The sequence below is a fragment of the Hyla sarda genome, chromosome 9 (assembly GCF_029499605.1).
Source record: "Hyla sarda isolate aHylSar1 chromosome 9, aHylSar1.hap1, whole genome shotgun sequence".
Lineage (NCBI taxonomy): Eukaryota > Metazoa > Chordata > Amphibia > Anura > Hylidae > Hyla > Hyla sarda.
The window spans coordinates 51,445,424-51,465,989 of NC_079197.1; the positions used below are offsets into that span (position 1 = coordinate 51,445,424).

Here is a 20,566-nt window from a genome sequence, read left to right on the forward strand (position 1 = left end):
GTTGACCAGAGAGTGTACAAACATAATGTTTTGGGCTCCCTTCAAGGAAGGAACCATTGCACCAAGCGGGAGGAATACCAGAATTTTCTTGGGAAGAAAAGAAAAAGCACAGCTAATACACAATGACAAACAGGCTGACCTATATTTATTAGAGATTTCAAATGCTTCTTGTACAAATGCCATATATATGAATCAGGTGTCTGCTGCAAGGGGAAGAACAAAAGGTAACCCTTTAAAGTGGGGGCAATGTATTGACTGCTTAAGGGCCTATGCATACTGTGAATTTTCCTTTAGAACTAATTGTGAGTGGAATCTGTTTGCAGCAGAATCGCATTGATATCAATGAAATTCTGCTGCACTGAGCATACTACCAAACTTCCAGCGTGGATTTGAATTCTGTCAAAATAATGAACATGTTCATCCAGAAAAGCTCATTGTCTGTTATCCAGGAATAGAAAAACAGAGCTAATTTCTTTTAAGAATCATTTCCTGTCTGTCTTCAGGTTGGGTGTGGTTCTGCAGGTCAGTTCCATTAAAGTGAATGGAGCCAAGTTGTAATACCACACACAACCTGGGGACAGACATGGAGCTGTTTTTTAAAGAATGAATTTGGGTAGAAAACAGACATGGTGCACATCTACAATCTTGTATAATGATCTAATTGCTTCTCAGCATAATATCAAAAACTAACAGGTTGTTAGTATACATTTTTGATCAAAAAGTACAAGCCCACTCGCCACGTCAAGGCCACCTATTCAGAGTGGGTCCCTAACGTCCCTAGCATAAAATGGCGTAGCACTGGGCGGCGACCACCACCGCCGCAACAACAGTGCCCAAGGGGGGGGGGGGGGGGGAGCGACCCACTGGCTGAGCGGCCCCAATGCCACTCAAACCAGTCTATGGGCCGCACCCGCCCGCAGACACAGCGCCACGGCAGCAACGGACGCCGCCCTGCACCACACCAGTGTGAACAAGGTGTAATAGCTCACTTACCATGCTCTCCCAGTCAGACTGGGAGGCTGCTAGGAATGAAATGGCCCTTGTGTGGCTAATTACCACCTATATAGGGTTGGGCTGAGGGGGTGGGGAAGAGTGCAGCACATGTTCAAAAAAAAAAAAAAAAAGGGAAGGATAGAAATCACAATGTGAATTTGGGTAGAAAACAGACATGGTGCACATCTACAATCTTGTATAATGATCTGATTGCTTCTCAGCATAATATCAAAAACTAACAGGTTGTTAATATACATTTTTGATCAAAAAGTACAAGCCCACTCGCCACGTCAAGGCCACCTATTCAGAGTGGGTCCCTAACGTCCCTAGCATAAAATGGCGTAGCACTGGGCGGCGACCACCACCGCCGCAACAACAGTGCCCAAGGGGGGGGGGGGGAGTGACCCACTGGCTGAGCGGCCCCAATGCCACTCAAACCAGTCTATGGGCCGCACCCGCCCGCAGACACAGCGCCACGGCAGCAACGGACGCCGCCCTGCACCACACCAGTGTGAACAAGGTGTAATGGCTCACTTACCATGCTCTCCCAGTCAGACTGGGAGGCTGCTAGGAATGAAATGGCCCTTGTGTGGCTAATTACCACCTATATAGGGTTGGGCTGAGGGGGTGGGGAAGAGTGCAGCACATGTTCAAACCAAAAAAAAAAAGGGAAGGATAGAAATCACAGTGTGAATTCGGTTAGAAAACAGACATGGTGCACATCCACAATCATGTATAATGATCTGATTGCTTCTCAGCATAATATCAAAAACATGCTATGGACGTTAGGGACCCACTCTAAATAGGTGGCCTTGACGTGGCGAGTGGGCTTGTACTTTTTGATCAAAAATGTATACTAACAACCTGTTAGTTTTTGATATTATGCTGAGAAGCAATCAGATCATTATACAAGATTGTAGATGTGCACCATGTCTGTTTTTCTACCCAAATTCACACTGTGATTTCTATCCCCTCTTTTTTTTTTTTTTAACATGTGCTGCACTCTTCCCCACCCCCTCAGCCCAACCCTATATAAGTAGTGGTTAGCTACACATGGGTCATTTCTTTCCTAGCAGCCTCCCAGTCTGACTGGGAGAGCATGGTAAGTGAGCCATTACACCTTGTTCACACTGGTGTGGTGCTGTGCGGTGTCCGTTGCTGCCGTGTCTGCGGGGGAGTGCGGCCCATAGACTGGTTTGAGTGGCATTGGGGCCGCTCTGCCGGTGGGTCGTTCCCCCCCCTGTGGGCATTGGTGTCGCGGCGGTGGTGGTCGCCGCTCTGCGCTGCGCCATTTTATGCTAGGGACGTTAGGGACCCACTCTAAATAGGTGGCCTTGACGTGGCGAGTGGGCTTGTACTTTTTGATCAAAAATGTATACTAACAACCTGTTAGTTTTTGATATTATGCTGAAAAGCAATCAGATTATTATACAAGATTGTAGATGTGCACCATGTCTGTTTTTCTACCCGAATTCACCCTGTTTTTTAAAGAAATTAGCTCTGGTTTTCTATTCCTGGATAACCCCTTTAATTTCCGTGTCTTTTTTAGCTGAAGCCACACACACTTCTCTGTAAGCAACGCCCCCTTGTCAAGCTTGGTGTGAAAGTGTATGAAAGACATTAAAATGTGATGCAAGTCATGTAAGTCAGTTTTTAGTGTAAATTGTACTAGATTTTTTTTAATTCTCCCCCAGTATGCTTTAAGTGCAGTCTTTTCTCTTATTTTGTTTACATGGGTTTCTTTCTAGGACATAAAAAACACCAGAATAATGCATGTTTTAACGATTGTAAAAAATAAAATAAATAAAATAAAATAAAAAAAAGGTAAAGAAATGCATAGCATTTTTCTTTTTTTGTACAAACCTTTTAAAAACACTGAAAAAATATATGAATAGGCTCTAAAAGAGAAGACTATATTTGTGTCTAAAGAAACAGCCATAAGCAGAATCTGATCACACTCCACTCCCATCTCTGTCATCGACTTGTAATTATCCTCCGCATCCAGACTTTAATAAATTGCCTCTTGAGTGGAGCCGGAGAGGACCAGTTGTATTGGTACAAGGACAGGCCTGCGATTGTGCTAGGGATGCACAGATATGACTCACCCCCAGTAGTTTTCAGGCTACAAGGCAATTTATCTTTTCCTGTGCAGTGTGCGGCTCTCTTCAGACTGAATTTGAGTTCATTGGGAGGTTTTTTAATTGAAGATCTCTGAAATGCTGATATGTACTGTATATGGGTGCCCACACATCTCACCATGTAAGTTCAACATTTAATTGCTTTTCTGAGAAAAAGTAGGGCACCCTGACCATATGGAACCACTCTGCAAATCTCCAGCAGGTTGAGTCTCCTGAGTCACAATGTGAATACACAAAACATTTAGAGACTGAAGCAGAAATCACATTCAACTTTATAAATGTGTTCAGACAAATTATAGAAAGACAAGATGCAAGTTTGTTTACTACTTTCTACAAGACACTGATATTTCAATCCATATAAGTTTACACATACACAGTAAATTCAAATACATACATTAAAAAAACAACAGCAATAGCATAAAAATGATAAAAACTGATTCTTTTTCTCTCTTCATCTAAAAATTATAAGAAGAAAAAGCAGCCAAAGATTCCCAGGACCTATATAGTATTAGCATTAAATATTTGTATGGAGCCATCTCTGTCACAGGGAGCAAAAAATGGTGGCGGCAGCAGCAGAATGAAGGCTGCAAGGAAAGGACAAGGGAAGGCCTTGTGGCAACAGGCACCTGAAGCATCAGATCTGTCAGTCTTTGTTCCCTGGTGAACAGGAACCAAATATTACAACACGGCATCCATACAACATTAGCTCATTTGACTATTGTTAAATCTGCAGAGATCATATACAAAATTGAAACAGGTAGCGTGTCTGAGTTGATGCTTTAACAGTTTGCAGCCAGTTCATAGCATCTCCAATGCCCAACATGCTCCTGATGAAGTTGGGTTAAGGTACTGTCATTTTCCATTTTTTTTTTTTTTCATCTCTCAGGGTGAGTACACACAGGCCCGATATGTTGCAGACATTTCCATCACTGAAAATCAGTTCCATTCATCTGAATGGGGATATCTAGGAATAGGACAATTGCAGAAATTTCTCTAACAAATGTGCCACGTGTGAATAATATACAGAATAAGATGCAGATTTTAAATTGAACGAATTTGTGAAAAATTTGATTTGATCCGAATAAATTCTCAGCGAATCGATATTAAAAATGGCTATTTCCGGGCTATAATAGTGAATAATACTGTAAGGTGCTCTGGATTTTAATAATATGTTTAATAAAGTGTGTTTGTGTTTCACTTTCTAACATTTTTTTTAGGTAGTACTACTACTCCCAGCATGGAACAGACTGTTCCATGATGGGAGTAGTAGTACCTGTACTAATAGACAGATCTTCCCGGGTGTCACTACTGACACCCGATGCAATTGTCCTGTATAATGTATAGATGTGGGCGGCCGGCCGCTCTTCTCTGGTCCCACTGTAGTATGGTTGTAGTATATGCTGTATATTTACGTATTATTCATATTTCCTGCAGACAGTTGTGATTGGCTAGAACCATCTCGCCAATCACAGCTCTCTGCGGGAAATATGATTAATAGGTATATATAAAGCATATACTATAGACCATACTACAGTGGGACCAGAGAAGAGAGGCCGGACGGCCGCATCTATACATTATATAGGACAATCACATTGGGTGTCAGGAGCGACACCCACTGTGATCTTTCCTTACCGGCAGGTACTACTGCTACCAACATGGAGCACACTCTGCTCCATGCTGGGAGCTGTAGTACCTACATTAATAGACAGATCTCAACAGGTGTCAGAAGTGAAACCTGTTGCAATCTGTCTATTAATGCAGGTACTACAGCTCCCAGCATGGAGCAGTGTTCTCCATGTTGGGAGCAATAGTACCTGCAGTTAAGGACAGATCCTATCTATTGCAGAGATACGAGCGCAGGAGAAAGCCACCCGCATCTATACATTATACAGGACGATCAAATCGGGTGTAAGGAGTAATACCCGGGCGATCTGTCTATTAGTGCAGGTACTACTACTCCCATCATGGGACAGTCAGTTCCATGCTGGGAGTAGTAAAGAAAAAAAAAAGTTAAAAACACACACACTGTATTAAGCACATTTTTAAAATACATTAGTAATAAAAAGTTTAACAAAATTAATATTAAAAAATATATTATTTTACATTTAAATGGCCCATTTCTACATTTTTATTATTGTCAGCTACAATTTTAGTTCCCTGCCCGCCCACACAAATTGATCCGTGTTTAAAAATTAATAAAAATTCCATCACTACTGTATCTTTTTATTTATTTTTTTATGGTACCCTACGAAATTTTAATAAAAAAGGTATCTCTATCCCTTTTTTGGATCGCTAATGAACAAATTAGTTATTTAGAATCGAGTCGAAATTCAGATTCGGTCCGAGTCGAATTTTTCATGAAATTCGGAACAAATTCGACTTTGTCCAATTCAATTTGCCCATCTATAACAGCAAATAAACTGCTGGTAGGGCAATAATAAAATCTGCAGCTTTAAATCCTCAGCAAATAAAGTCCATGTGGGGAATTTATCATTATATATACACCGTTTTCACTGTGTATATTGCGCAATCATTTTTGTGCAATAACATTTTTTGCATGTTTTTTTGCGCAATTTTTGATAGAAATCTGCAAGTTCTAAATCATGGTGTACGGTAGAGCTGATTATATGGTGGACATTGATTTATCAACTGCGTCTTTTCTCTTTACACGCACAAATTTTGCACAAGTCCTGATTTTATTTGCGCAAATATACACCATCAAGGAGGACACAAATTGTTATAAGAATAAGTCCAGCAATATGTAATACATATTTAAATTAGACTCTGGTCCCTACAGACTGTAGATCTGTGTAAAATTCAAACTCCAGCTTTTTTTGATGAGTGCAGGAGATTGCACCTGTGTAGACTGTAATCATGGTGATCTTACAACTAAGAATACCACTGTATATGCAGGGAGGGAGAAGGAGGTACAGCTGTTAGGTCTATGTATTTTTGTGATCATGTGTATGCAGCAGAGCTGAGTGTGTGATTGTGTGTATGCAGCAGAGCTGAGTGTGTGACTATGTAAATGCAGCAGAGCTGAGTGTGTGATTGTGTGTATGCAGCAGAGATGAATGTGTGATTGGGTGTATGCAGCAGAGCTGAGTGTGTGATCATGTGTATGCAGCAGAGCTTAGTGTGTGATTGTGTATATGGAGCAGAGCTAAGTGTGTGACTACGTGTATGCAGCAGAGCTGAGTGTGTTATTGGGTGTATGCAGCAGAGTTAAGGGCGTGATCATGTGTATGCAGCAGAGTTAAGTGCGTGATCATGTGTATGCAGCAGAGCTGAGTGTGTGATCATGTGTATGCAGCAGAGCTGAGTGTGTGATTGTGTGTATGCAGCAAAGCTGATTGTGTGCGTGGTCATGCATACACATAATGACGCATTCAGCTCTGCTCAATACACATGCCGCACACTAGTTTCTGCCACATGTACATGATCACACACTCAGCTCTGGTACATGTACACAGTGTTTACCAACCAGGTTGCCTCCAGCTGTTGCAAAACTGCAACTCCCAGTATGCCAAGTTTTGCAACACTTGGAGGCATTCTGGTTGGTAAAACTGATATAGAGGTAAGGAGACAGATTGTTTAGCAAAATAACATATTTTTTTAAACCCAGACATTCTATGTACTTTCTAAAGATTTCAGATTTTACTATTGTGCAGAGTTTTGTTCGGCACACACTGCTGCTCCGGCACTTCTAGCTATGTGAGCAGTGTACCATGGGAAAATACCACTGCTCTGAGAAGTGTGAGGTAGAGAAGGAGTGCACTGTAGAGCAAGGGGGGCGTTTCTATATTTGCGCACAATTTATCAAAGGACGTGTGCAACTTTTGTAAATTTAGAGTAAGAGTGTAAATTAGACAAGCAGTGTAAAGGGGTAGATCTGTGTCTACAATAGACACCTAATGATAAATGTCCCTCCATGTGAATTTCAATGGGATTCCACTGCACTATGCACATGGCGGAATTTCTTAGGCAGATGTTTCTGACGTAGAAATCCCGGTTCCATAATTCGTGATTTTTCTGTGATTTCCGCTCGGAAATGCATTGCCACCTATGAGACAGCACATTTCCGAGTAGTGTGTAAACATGGCCAAAGGCAGAAGTGGAAGGGGAAAGTATAAGGCTGGTTCACACTTAGAATCTCCAGTTGGATTTTGTCCAGGTGGATTTTCCGGAATGTGGCCAGCACCGACTGAATCAGTGCGGACATTGCCGTCCCCATAGATGGGGAGTGGATTCCAACTAAAGAATGAACAAGTTTATTCTTTTGGTGGCGTAATTTCTGGAACATCAACTGCTGAAATTCTGTAGCGTGCACTGTGCAGCGGAATCCCACTGACAGAAATGGGATTCTGTGGCACAGGAATTTTGGGCCGAAATATCCAAGATGATTTCCAAAATACTTATATGTAAAAAACACCCATTAGGCCAAAGTATGACAAAAGTATAATTTTTACTGATACCGATTAATATATATAATTGGAGGTATTGTGGAAAGACCTCTATCTGTAACCATTCCCCTATTGTAATTTAAGATGATTTCCAGAAAGAATTTCTATAGTTTAAACCTAACTTAACACTTTTAAATTTCCCCTTACAACTGGATCCACTTCTGCCTTTGGCTCGCTTTCTGCTGCAGAAATTGGCAGCATATGTGCAAGGCGTGTCCCTAGTCAAAAGGCTCGTTCAGACAGGCGGATTTGATAGCAAACTCGCAGTGTTTCCAGTTGCCAGTTTGAATGGCGGAAGACTCTCTGTGCCTGTCCGCGGAAGATGTTCCACTGCGGTGGAGTGCTCTTGGAGTTCACTAAAGCTTACAGTTTGCTATCAAATCCACCTGAACGAGCCCTTAGTGTATGTTCACACACTGCAGGTCTAATGAAGATTTTCTGCAACTGATCTGTATCAGATCTGCAGCTGATTTTAAATACATTGATTTGTTTTGGTGCAGACACACTACACATTGGCCCTGATTTATTAAGAAGGTTTCTTTGTGGGTTTTATGTCCCTACAATTTTTTACTAAGGTTTCCCTACATTTTCCACTTTCCCTACACTTTGCTTTTTTTTACACATGTTCTGATCTGTAGAGTTTTCCTTAGCTCAAATTCACCACATTTTCTGTGGAAACCTTAGTAAATATGTAGGATTTTTGTGAAAATGTGGGGGGGAACACCCATTTTCACTGCGGCCACTCCCAGGTTTTCTGAGTAAAATGGAGAGATAGTCGGGTTTTTTCCAATTCTGACACAAAATCTGTCACAGATTCTGGCGCACACGGAATTTCGGGCGTACAACCTGACAAAACATGTCGGTTTGCAATAGTAAATGAGGGCCATTATCTGCAACTGATCTGCAGCTGATTCACAGCAAATCCGTAGCATCTGAACATAACCTTATCTTACCTCCTGCTGGCCTCAACTACTTCATTACAGGATTTAGTTTACCTGACAACCAAGTATAATGCCTCTGCTTTAGTATCTCAAGTAGGAATATACATAACATAGGTAGTTTCAAAAGTCCCCATTAAAACATCTTAAGAGAAAATATCAGGTAGTTAAAAGGCAATTTATACTATGTGACACAGGTAGGTATCGTGCAATATACTTGAATATAGCCAGACATAACAAGTTACCCAGAGCTGCTGTAAGCAATAGGTAAGAGACAATTCTTCGGCAAGCTGCTAGCAGGTAGGTGATATATTATGTTGTAGCTGCTAGCATCTTGCAGATAAATGATATAAATGCATTATGTATACATATTTACACCTTAGATAGTTATTTGGCACTGAGCGGCTTTCTTTTATTTCCCTAAGCAAAGCTACAAAGGCGACACTTAACCCCTGCACAGCACATGGCTAGAAGCTGGGTAGGTGGATGGCATTTGCAGAATCCACAGGATTGCAAGTTCCGTTCCACTCAGGCTCTTCCTTAGTTTTACTTCTTCATTTCCATTTTCTCCATATTACCCAGCAGGGATTAGGAATAATACATATTCTTTTCAGGGACGGCTTCTAGCTCTGGCTGCAATGCAAATGCAGAGACTCATATATTAAATAAAGATGTAAGCAGTAAGTGGTTTCATTTTATACTTTGTAGGTCTCAGTGTTTTTTTATTATGCGGCTGACATACTACCACAGAGGTGGCAGACCGTGACTCCTCCAGGCTGTCGTAAATGCATTGTTGAATGCAGTCATTTTACATCATTACGTGTTTGCAGCTAGGCAGCCATTAGGTGCTGAATTCACCCTTATGATATTTACAATATGCTCGAGAAATACTAGCTTACTGTTGTGGAAACATCTTTTCAAAGAGGTCAGAGTGACTCAATAATATTCTATTTTGGTGTTAGATATGTATACTATGTGTAGTTAAAACAGAACCCACCCGACCCAGATTATTCATGCTGATATACCTGTACAACTGCATAGAAAACGTAAAATATTCTTCTTCAGGGATATCCATATACCATGTAATAAACAGAATATTGTAGGACACATATACCTTGTGTAGACATAGACTGTGCTGTCTTACCTGAGGCCCTCTAGCTGGTTCAAAACTACAACTCAACCATGCCCGCCGACTGTCCAAGCGTGCTGGAAGTTGAAGTTTTGCAACAGCTAGAGGGCCACAGGTTGGACACCACAATCTATGTCATGTCTACATTACATATGTCCTCTATGTCATGTCTGCGCAACATAAGGGAGAACTAAGCATACACTTGTCTAAGGCTATGTTCATATCTGTGCTTGTGGCATATGTCGATAAACCAGCAATCATTATGCTAGAGTATCTGATATACTGGAACTATTGATTTTACTGGACTGAACGTAGCTTAATAGTGACTATATTTCGGGTCTGTACAGTTTCTTGTGGCACTTAAAAGCTGTCTGTGGCTGTGTGTGTATACACTCACAAATGTGCCACATGTAGTCACTAAGGACTTTCTTCCATCCAAAGTGAGGGGTACAACATAGTATACCTCAGCATAACAATTGTCTAGTTTTTTGACACATATCACAAAGGGACAGTCATTTTTAAATGTGAGCCTAGCCTTACATGAAATAATTTTTTTCAACACTAATGATATGGATAAGTGATTTATATGGTTTGTTACAATTCTATGGCTTGTTCATTTGAGTAAAACTTTTAAGAAATCATCTAGGAATAGTGCAATGTCCATTATGGCAAGACACAAAAGGTGTCCAGTTTCTTAAGGGTACATTTACACAGGCAAAAAATAGGTATCGGGGGGGACGGGGGGGGGGGGGGGGACCCTGACTTCAATGCTCCCATTGACTTTCAATGTCACTTCTTTTCAGTGTGTTTACTACGCTCCCCCTGAAGTCAAAGGCAGAGTTTTAGGCAATTGAACTGCGCTGTCTTCAAAGCAAAATTGTCAGGTTTTCCACGTCTAACACAGACCATTTTGTGCCCTTTTATTCATACCCTAAGGCTTCGTGTGCAGGGCAGCATTAAGGCTCTGTGATGTATGGAGCCAAAATAGATCATCTATAGATGTCCATGGGACTTTACTGTACAGAGTTTTTTCCTGTCAGATTCTAAGCAAAAAGTTGTTAAAGCTGTATTCCAGAGGTATTTTGAGTAATGTGTCGAAAAATAAGAATATCTCCGAAATACATAGCCCAACAGAAGAACCATTTAGTGAGACATTCAGCTTACTAAAGAGCCGCAGATATGTGTGCCATCATTTAGCCTCCAGCACACTGCTCTGCCCTTCCTAATGGAAAAAAATATCAATGGGCAGAGAAAAGGATTTGTCAAACTGCTGGTGGCATTGGTGAAAATACTAGTTCCCCCTTCCAAAATAAAGAGGTTAACAACCCCAAAATACAACTGATTTTACAATAAAATATAAAATATTGGGCAAGATAATTATTTTGCTATTATTACAATGGTCACTGTTTGGTTATATTCAATAAACATACACTAATGCTGGAATTTCAATACCCTAAATATACATGGTTTTCATATTAGAAGGCTAAAGTACCTTTATTTGGACTAGTTTTGGTACATATAGTGCAAGGTATTGTATGTACATAAGGCCTAGATCCCCTTGCCCTTATCATATATTGAAGTATGAATAGGTTAGCTGTTGACAAACTAAATGCCCTTTTTTGCAGGTGTTTTTGCAAAAAGGCCACCTATGGTACTTTACTCTGAACCCTGAGTTCATATAGAGAAACCTGCCTCCTATAGAGAGAACTCCAGAGCTTCGCACAGTAGGTGGCATTGTTGTCAAAACCACCTGAAGTTGCTTATAAATCGGAAAAAAAAATATTTCAAAAGTTAAAAACAAGAAAACACCCTCCCCTCGCTAGATTAATTAATTTACTCTATGGTATAGTAGCTTGATATATTAGAGGTCAGCTCCCTCCATATTAAAATTGCCATACAGGCCACAGTGTAATATAGGTCAGTCTGTGTTTAATACGGAATGAGAAGACATATGACAATGAGTGGGCTCTTTCTACCCAATTCACTGACCTATGAATGGCTCTGTTGAAGGAATAGCTTACACCTACCACAGACATCACTGTGCTTGCTCAAATTGCTTTTTATCTTATCTCTTCTTTCTCAACAATGACCTATTATGTCTATTCTCATTGGGCAAAATGTCATCCTAAGCAAGCTAAGTGACATGGAAGAGAAGGCTTAATCCCTATTTAAATGAATGGCAAATGAAGCCCTCTCTATTGATGTATCTATGGATAACACCCCAGTTTATAGTGTTTTATGTATAAAATCATTAATGAAAAACAAATAAACGTAAAGTGCTCATCATTCAGTATGTCCCTTTGTAAAGCAAAATTCAATCCATACAAAAATAAAAAATATATATGTATATATATTTTGTGCGGCTCTAAACAGCCAGGAAATGCCTAATAAAATATTATTTACTATAGTGCAAACTTGCTTGTATAGGGAGAAATTCAGAGCTCTCGTACTTTGGTGGTTATGTCTGGTCCAAACCACCCAATAGTGCTATACGTCTAGTAAATAAAAAACTTATGTATTCTTAAAATATATCACTGCATTCATTGTTAAGAGGCGGGACGTAACAAATATAGAGTTAGATTTAGTAGTATTCATGTCTTTTCAGTATTGAGGATAAGATGTACATTAGGGAACAGTTGGGTATAAAGGCACTACTTATGTTTTTTCTTCAATAAAGGATCAACGTATTCCCTTACTGACACCCATCCTCAATGGGATTAAAGGAAAGCTGAACATAAAGTCAGCAACAACAAGATGGGCTGCTGAGACCATTCATACATTGTATGCAAATGTTTCTGGAGGTTCTCAGAAATGTAATTTTAGAGAAAAACAGACACTGAGGGAGATAAATAAAACTGTCTAAATCTTAGTGTAAACTTGGACTAGACAATCTGTCTAGTCTAGTCTAGTGGCAGATTTATCCCAGTGGCTCAGGCTGTTTTATAAATCTGGCACATCTTTAGACTGTCTGGTGTAAATTTACACCAGCTATTAAACTTGGGGGAATTTTTGGTACACAACATATCTAGGCCACACCCACTTCAGCTACACCTCTTGTCGAGCAAGGTGCACAAATGTCTAAAACTTGTGGTCAAAGTCAAATATGCCAATTCATTTTATTTATTTATTTATTTATTTTTTTTTGGGGGGGGGGGGGGGGGGTTCAAATTGGACCAGAATGTTGGTTCACACAGTTTTATTTATCTCTTCCATTGTGGTTTATATCAATTACAGACATACATTCATATTTATAATGCCCATAGACAAGTGATGCCTGGCTTATGACTAGGGTAAAGCTATTAGATCAGGATTATACTGATTGTGAGAGCAAACCCTTTTGTATTTCTTTGGATTCCAGTTACTTTGTGAGACAACTAGATAGATACATGTGTTTATTAACATGATCCTTCCCTTCTCACTGGAAAGAGAGGTTTGTAATTTTGCAACAGCTGGAGAGCCATAGGTTGGGGATCACTGATCTACAGGGATGTATTGCATGCCACAGTCTGACAATAAGCAGGGATAAAGAATCCACAAGTCATGAGGCTACAGCATAACTTGCAGATGTATTTATTGTATCTTAGGTTATTGGCAAAAATATGTATATTGAAATATATTTATGGCCTGTTATTTATAAGTATCGATTTGATATCACAAAGCTAGTGGTGATTGTAGTCATTTATAAGCGGCATTCTCTATATAATTGTGAACTGTTGGATAACATGTTTTCCTTTAGACCAGCTTTGATTTCTTTTCTTTCATTGGCCTTTTAGTATAAGGTCATGCTATAGGCCCCATAAATGGGCTCATTTTAGGATGAGTTAGAGAACAATCACATGTAAACTGATGGTACTCTTTTTTAAGAAGCAGAAATGGGTGACTAATTAGATATTTGGTGGGATTTTACAGAAAATGAAGCATCTATGTCCATTCAGAATACTAGAAAAAAACAGCGTAAAATGATTGTAAATATCTACAATTCTTATAGTGAAACATTTGTTGTTATGTAATGTATATAAACTGTGCATTTACTGGATAGATTCCAGATATATACATGCTTACTAAAATGTATGATGAAGTAAATATATGAAAAATGCAAGAGGAGCATGTTACATGGAGCTTGTGGTAGAAAAAAAAAAGCCTTAATATTTAGCTTTACTGTCTTGGTCTTTAGGATATGGTTCTAGACGATACAGAAGGAAGGGAATTGATTGAGAAGAGAAAACCTGCACGTGTGGACCAAACCATGCTCCTTTAGAGGCGCTGTAAGTGACCTTATTCCTCAAGAATTTCTGTGTATTTATCTGAAAGTTTCCAGTCCTCCTTATCCCTTCCACAATCAGAGTCAGTACAGAACCCTGTATTATAAGTACAGCTGCGATTCTCAATCAAAGAGTCATGTATCAGAGGTGTTGTTTCAGCACAGGCTGAAGTGCTCAATCATCCCTTTGGCTTTTGATGTAGCCCCGACATCTCCTGGCTGGAAAACAAGAGTGCTTAATCAGCACTGAATCTATCAAAGAAAATAGGCAAGAATAAAGAACTGCTTGCCATTTTGCCCAGAGCTTGCAGCCAGGAGAATAAGTGCTTTTAGTGTACCTTTCTGTATATAAAATCTGGGTTTTACCACTCCCCTGCACTGCTTGTTTTTAGAGTATATACCGATGTGTAAGCTGACAAAGAACTTATGCACAGAACTAAACTTGTGATTCCCATTTTCCTCAGAAATTACCAGTCTACATTCCAAAACACACAAAACCTCTATAGTCTGGTAATAAAATCAAAACTGTCCTTGGATCAGTCATCCAGTAGTCTGTGAGTCAGTGACGTGGCACACATCTCAGAAGGTTGTTTACATGACAACTGTCCTGAACACAAAAATGGATGAAGAAGTCACGCCTGCATGGCATGACATGATGAAGGCTGCAGGTATAGTCCATTTTGCATATCTGTACATGGTGACCCTTAAGGCACACTGCAGGGGGGAGAGAATTGGCCCAGAGGGGCTTCTCATGAATTATGGAAGTAAAGGGGCTTGACTCTGCCGGACAGAATCTTGGGAACTTGAACAGAAATTATTTCAGACATCATTTCAGGGAAATCCACGCTCACCATCTGTGCCTTCACAAAGAGGTCAAATGTAAACTGGTGCAACTCGCGTGCAATCTGAATAAAAAAAACATGAAAAAAAAAAAAAGAAAAGGTAAATATGTATGAATAAAGCACAAAAAGTTCAATATATTATAGAATCTGAAGGTAACATTTAGAAACCAACAGTATGTATTATAAAACAGTAGATAACAGCAACCATCTATCTTACAGATGTCTAAATGTTTACTAAGAGCAACACCTAATGCACTGCAAAAAAAAAACCAGGAAATGCAATATGCTGGCTTGCAGTTTCTGAAACGAGACGTGCATTGCTTTCCTGAATCCCAGATTTATAGACCTACATCTGTTTTGACTCATTTATTCACTTTATGGAATGTTTATCGAATAAATTCTGCTGAAAATAGCAACTGTGGTCTTTATATGCAGTTTAGTGCTGTGTTTTTTCCATAAACAACACAACATGATTGTTTTTTCAGAAGGGTCCAAAAAAATGTTTTTTTAGAACTCTCATTCCTATTGTAATGTCTAAAATCTGTGGGGGGGGGGGGGGGGGGGGTTTGTCCAGCGCACAGAAATGCATTGGAAAAACCACAAGGTAACAATAAAATGAACTTGGCCTTAAAGGGAAGGAATTTTTTATTTTTTTTTTCAGAGTAAATCAAGTTTAAGATGTAAACACAAGCAGAATTATGACTGACATTGTTTATGCTGCTGGCTGCATACAGATAGCTGGAATCCAGTGCACAACAGAAACAAGGCTTATTTTTACAAAGCTACCTTTTTTTTATTAATTATTATACAAACTAATTTATAGAAAAAAATATCAAAAATCCCTTAAACGTGTTTTACAAAATAGCATTTCCATCCCCGTACTATTTAATACACATTTAATATACCATATTATACATTTACATGTGGTAAATATTCATTTACAGCGAGCACTTTAGGGATGATTATGAACATTACATGAACATAAATATAATTTTTTGAGCATGGGGAAAGTGTTCTTGCTCTAGGTTTATTACACACATTTTGGTAATAAACCAAAAAATGTTAGAAGGGCAAGATCCAGGGTAGATGCAATGACTGGTTATAGGGTAATTGAAAATACTACGCAGAAAAGTAGAAATAGAAAAAGTAGTTATAGTAGACTATATGACCGCCCATTGAAAGGGAAGTTATTTCATAGCTCATATTATGAGACAAAGGGAGTTACGCCAAACTGGCCTATGGATTCGTACAAACCATGCAGTGCTTCATGGGAAAAAAGTAAGCAAAGTTGCTTATTTCCAGGGAAAAAAATGCCATGATAGCTTATCTTTAAATCAATTGGCAGGAATTTAGAGCCTTTTTTTGTCAAGAAAAGTCACAGAAATGTTTATGTTGTGTAAATTGTGTGCAGCTTTTTGCTGAAGTGATTTTGACTAATGACTTATGTACACTCCTTTGCTTTTTCACCTTGCAGTGGTTGCTGATATATTAAGTGCTTCAAAAAAAAAAAAAAAAAAAAAATTACACTCAATTACACTACAAACCTACACCCAGCCCAGATCTGGCTTACAAAACTGGCTGTGGCATTTTGAAAAAGTTGCAGTTTTGCCCAACAGGTTAAAAAAAAAATGTGCATAAGCTCCATATTTTAAATTTGGTGCACATAGACATTACTACCACACAAAAACAGGTGCAGAAAAATCATTCACCTATACCACCATTGATAAATGTCCCATAATCTTTGGCGTTTAAGGAGCCTTAAAACATGACTGGGGATTATATGCCAGACTAGAATGTCCACATTAACTTCCCTTCTGGAAGAGATTCTGGCTTGGTTTATAATCTCCAATCAGGTTTTAAAGGAGTAAAATGGGATTGGATATACAGAGCTGATTTTTTCATAAAACAGCAGCACACCTGTCTGAATGGAGTTGTAATACCACACACAATCTGAGAACAGGTTTTGTGCTGCTTTTGGGAGAAATTAGCCTTGTTTTGCTATTGCTGGATAACCCCTTTAAGGGTTGTTCAAACTTGGGAAACTTAGTGAGGAAGTAGATGCACAGTGTCCAGAATTGCTGCTTAATGTGGCATAAGCTCCTTCCATTGGCAGACGTTACTTCTCTGGCACATTCTACTGGAAGATTGAACATGTTCAAGGTTTCTACATGGACAAAAGGGTAACTTGTAGCTTCAGGGCCCCGATGCAAAATCTGTAACAGGACCCCGTGTCTACTGTATGTCATTTATGTGTTTTCTAATGGGGCAGAGGTGCCTTTGTACCCCCTTAGGCACCAGGGCCCTGGTACGATTGTTACCTCTGCACCCCCTATAGTTACACCCCTGCTCATGGAAATTCTGTGGGAAATTTCCATAGTATAAATGGGGGCTCTTTTAGGGTTGGTCATTGATTTGAATGGAAGCTTTCTCAAGTAGGTGGCACTGTAGAGTATGTGTTTTGCATATCTTATACATAAGAGTGAGCCCCATACATGTCCACATAGGTTAGGTTGTTAGGTTAGGTTAGGTTAGGGTGCATTCACACCATGTTTTTGCATGAAAAACGGATTCCTCAAAACCTGACTAAACTGTATCAAAACGTGTGTACAAATTTCAACCCGTATTCAGTTAAAAACCGTATACGGTTTGAAAAATGATGTCCGGTTGCATCTGTTTTTTAAGAAAAAATGTATACGTTTTTAACTTTGCACATACGGTTCTGTACGGTTCCCATTGACTCCCATGTTAAAAAAAAACGTATACGGTTTAATACAGTTTATCACCCCGACCAAAAATCGTGGTAGACTACGGTTTTGGGTATGGGAAAAAAAACTGACAAAACCGTACAGGGTGCAAAGCAGTTTTCAATGGAGAGTCAATGCATACGGTTTTCTATACGGTTCCATACGGTTTTCACATAGAAAACGCATACGGGAACTGTATTTCAAAAACGTGGGCTATCAAACACCTATAGTAGTTTCTTACCACATGGCACTAGAAGTTATAGAGCATATTTTAATCCAAAATATCAGATCCTTGTAAACTCCGACATCTGCTGTCAAGTTACAGCAAGGCAACCCCATACACATGGGATCTTCAATGAATATGACTGTATATTTAGAAGGATCAACAGCCACATATCTAATGCTTGTGGGCAACTCAAGGCAGCAAGGATATTCCTTTTGTATTATCATGCCTTATATAAATAATAATACTGCCCTTGGCATCTCCAAGTTTAGATTTAGAAAATCCGTTAAGGTTACATGAACCAGGAACTACCCTATGACTCAGACTGAAAATCATTTTAAAGAGCTAAATGAGACTGCAGAGAAGGTCATGGAAGTGGCATGCTAAATGAGTGATTGCTATGATAAGAAGGATGAAGACAAATTTCAACAAGACACCATATGCCAGAAGTGCCCCAGACTCTGTACACTTGAGATGGGCAATGTGTTCCTATAAATTCTGAATTGCTCATGACTTACTATTGCAGAAATTGTATACTTAACACAAGGCTTGCATCATACAGGTTACCATGGCAGTGGCTTTAGAATACTGCAGTTCTCCATGTCTGCCAATCGAGGTAAAATCAAATTGCTAGCTAGTAGTTAACAAATATATTCATACACTACTTATATGTAATCTGAGAAGCAACCTATAAGCTTTGAAGACACAGTTTTCAGTTCGGAGAAATAACATTCTCACCGGTTGCACAGAATCCAGAAGTTTGGTGAGCTGAAAAAATCTTCGTGAACTGGATGCTGGGTTGCTTCTCTTGCAGGAGATGACACGATCCAGCTCTTTGATGTAGTTCATCCGTAGTTCGTCAAAGCACTTCTGATCCTTCAGACCTTCTACGGGAACTAAGGATGAAAGACATATATTCAGTATTGTACTGTAAGTGACTTAAAGGGAATCTGTCATCAGCATCATCCACACTAACCTATTAGTATAGGCTTGTAGTGTGGGTTATGCTGATGACAACGATTTTTACCATTCACAGGTCCGTGCCTCAGTTTGGGCGATGTTCCTCTTTATTTCAAGGGGTACTCTGGCCCTAAGACATCTTACACCCCCTCCCATAGACTTGCATAGCAGGGACAGGACGTGATGTCACACAGGGTCGGAGTCGTGATGTCACGATACTCCGGCCCCGTGGTCGGCACCCGCCAGTTTGTGAGCTGACAGCGCGGCGTGCAGCTCAAAGAGGTGGGTGCCGAATGCAAGCTTGCGGGGGTCCAACGGCGGGACCCCAGCGGTCAGTCATCTTATCCCCTATCCTTTGGATAGGGGATAAGATGTCTTAGGGCCGGAGTACCCCTTTAAATATGCTACAGCAGGAGCTTGGTGCATGTGGGCATTCCAAAGCCCCGGGTGTACACTGACGTCCGGCTTAAATTCTGCAGAATAGAGCTTCACTCTCCGCCTAAACCCTCTCTGTGGAGCAGGGTCTAGCTGCAGAGTGGAGCTCCATACGGCAGCATAGAAGACTCAGCACAGGGGAGAAGGTGTTTCCTATGAAGATTCTTGGCAATACTCCCATGCACCAAGCTTCTGCATTAGCATATTAAGAAAATAAGGAATCTTGGCTGAATGTAGGAACAGATCTGGGAACAGTAAGTACCGTTATCAGCATCACTAGCACTAAAAGCCTATACAAATGGGTTATTTTTATTTTTTCCACTAAGCTTTGTAATATAGAACAGTCTACAGAAGATGTTGGACACACAGGGGGATATTTATCAAAACCTGTGTAGAGGAAGAGTTGTGCAGTTGCCCATAGCAACCAATCAGATTGCTTCTTTCATTTTTCACAGACCTCTTTAAAAATTAAAGATGTGAGCTGATTGGTTGCTATGGACAACTGCACCACTATTTTTCTACACAGGTTTTGATAAATCTCCCCCACAGTGTTTGGAAATCCTCATAACATATGAGGTTCAATGTGGATGAATGTAAAGTTATGCATCTGGGTACTAATAACTTGCATGCATTATGGGTCCTCACAGGAGTAAAACTGGAGTCTATTGTAGAGAAGGATTTGGACTCACTTGTAGATTTTGGACTACAGAATAGCATGCAATGTCAAAAAGCTGGTTCTTAGAAACCATGGAAACAAGAGTTAGAACACCAAAGATCCATATAGCAAAAAACAAAAAAAAAAAAAAAAAGCAATGCATGTAAAGCACAAGCAAACGAGGTAGCTGTGGCCAACAGAAATCTGTATAAATCTGGCACTTGTAAGAAAACATGGGATTCTGGCACTGAGTGTGATTGGCCTGGTGTTCCGGATTTCCTAAAGGTTAACCAACCCCACTGTCAGCGAGGTTGGTTGCCATGGTCCCTGAGTGGAAAGCAGAGGAAGCGATAGCAACTGGAGTGCAAACACATTAGAAGTATAATCTTTTTAGAGTTGAACCACCAAGGTAAGTGAGACAATTGAGCAGCCCAGAAATACGATTTAAAGTTTGGTGGGTGACCCTACCTATATTCCATAATAATGTATGTATGGTGGCTAGCCATGGCCTATTGTTTGCCCAAATAGAGGACATAACTATGCCTTGAAGTTTATGAAAGAAATAGGCTGTTATATAAATAGGAGACTGTAATATTACATATAGAATTTTGGATAGCAAGATCCTCTTTACCGGGCTGAACCTTGCCCGTGGAGAGAGGGGCACCTGCATCTTATGTCAGGTTAGGGTGAGTGATCAAAGGGAGAACATTTAGCGAGTAGTATTGTTTATATTCAATTATATTCTATTTTATTATAATTGTAATTTTGGTAGAGATCCTCAAAGT

The 20,566-nt window shown here is 39.8% G+C and overlaps 1 protein-coding gene across 1 annotated transcript in view; it reads right to left on the reverse strand.

Annotated features, from left to right (window-relative positions):
• Window positions 1–4,658: 4,658 nt before the first annotated feature.
• AR (androgen receptor) overlaps window positions 4,659–20,566 on the reverse strand; it is a 673,169-nt gene continuing 657,261 nt past the window's right edge. The window contains exons 7-8 of the mRNA XM_056538313.1: window positions 18,470–18,627; window positions 4,659–14,827 (exon numbers count right to left, since the gene is read on the reverse strand). Coding sequence (XP_056394288.1) covers window positions 14,672–14,827; window positions 18,470–18,627 — 314 coding nt within the window. The 3' untranslated portion in view covers window positions 4,659–14,671. The remainder of the gene's footprint in view (window positions 14,828–18,469; window positions 18,628–20,566) is intronic.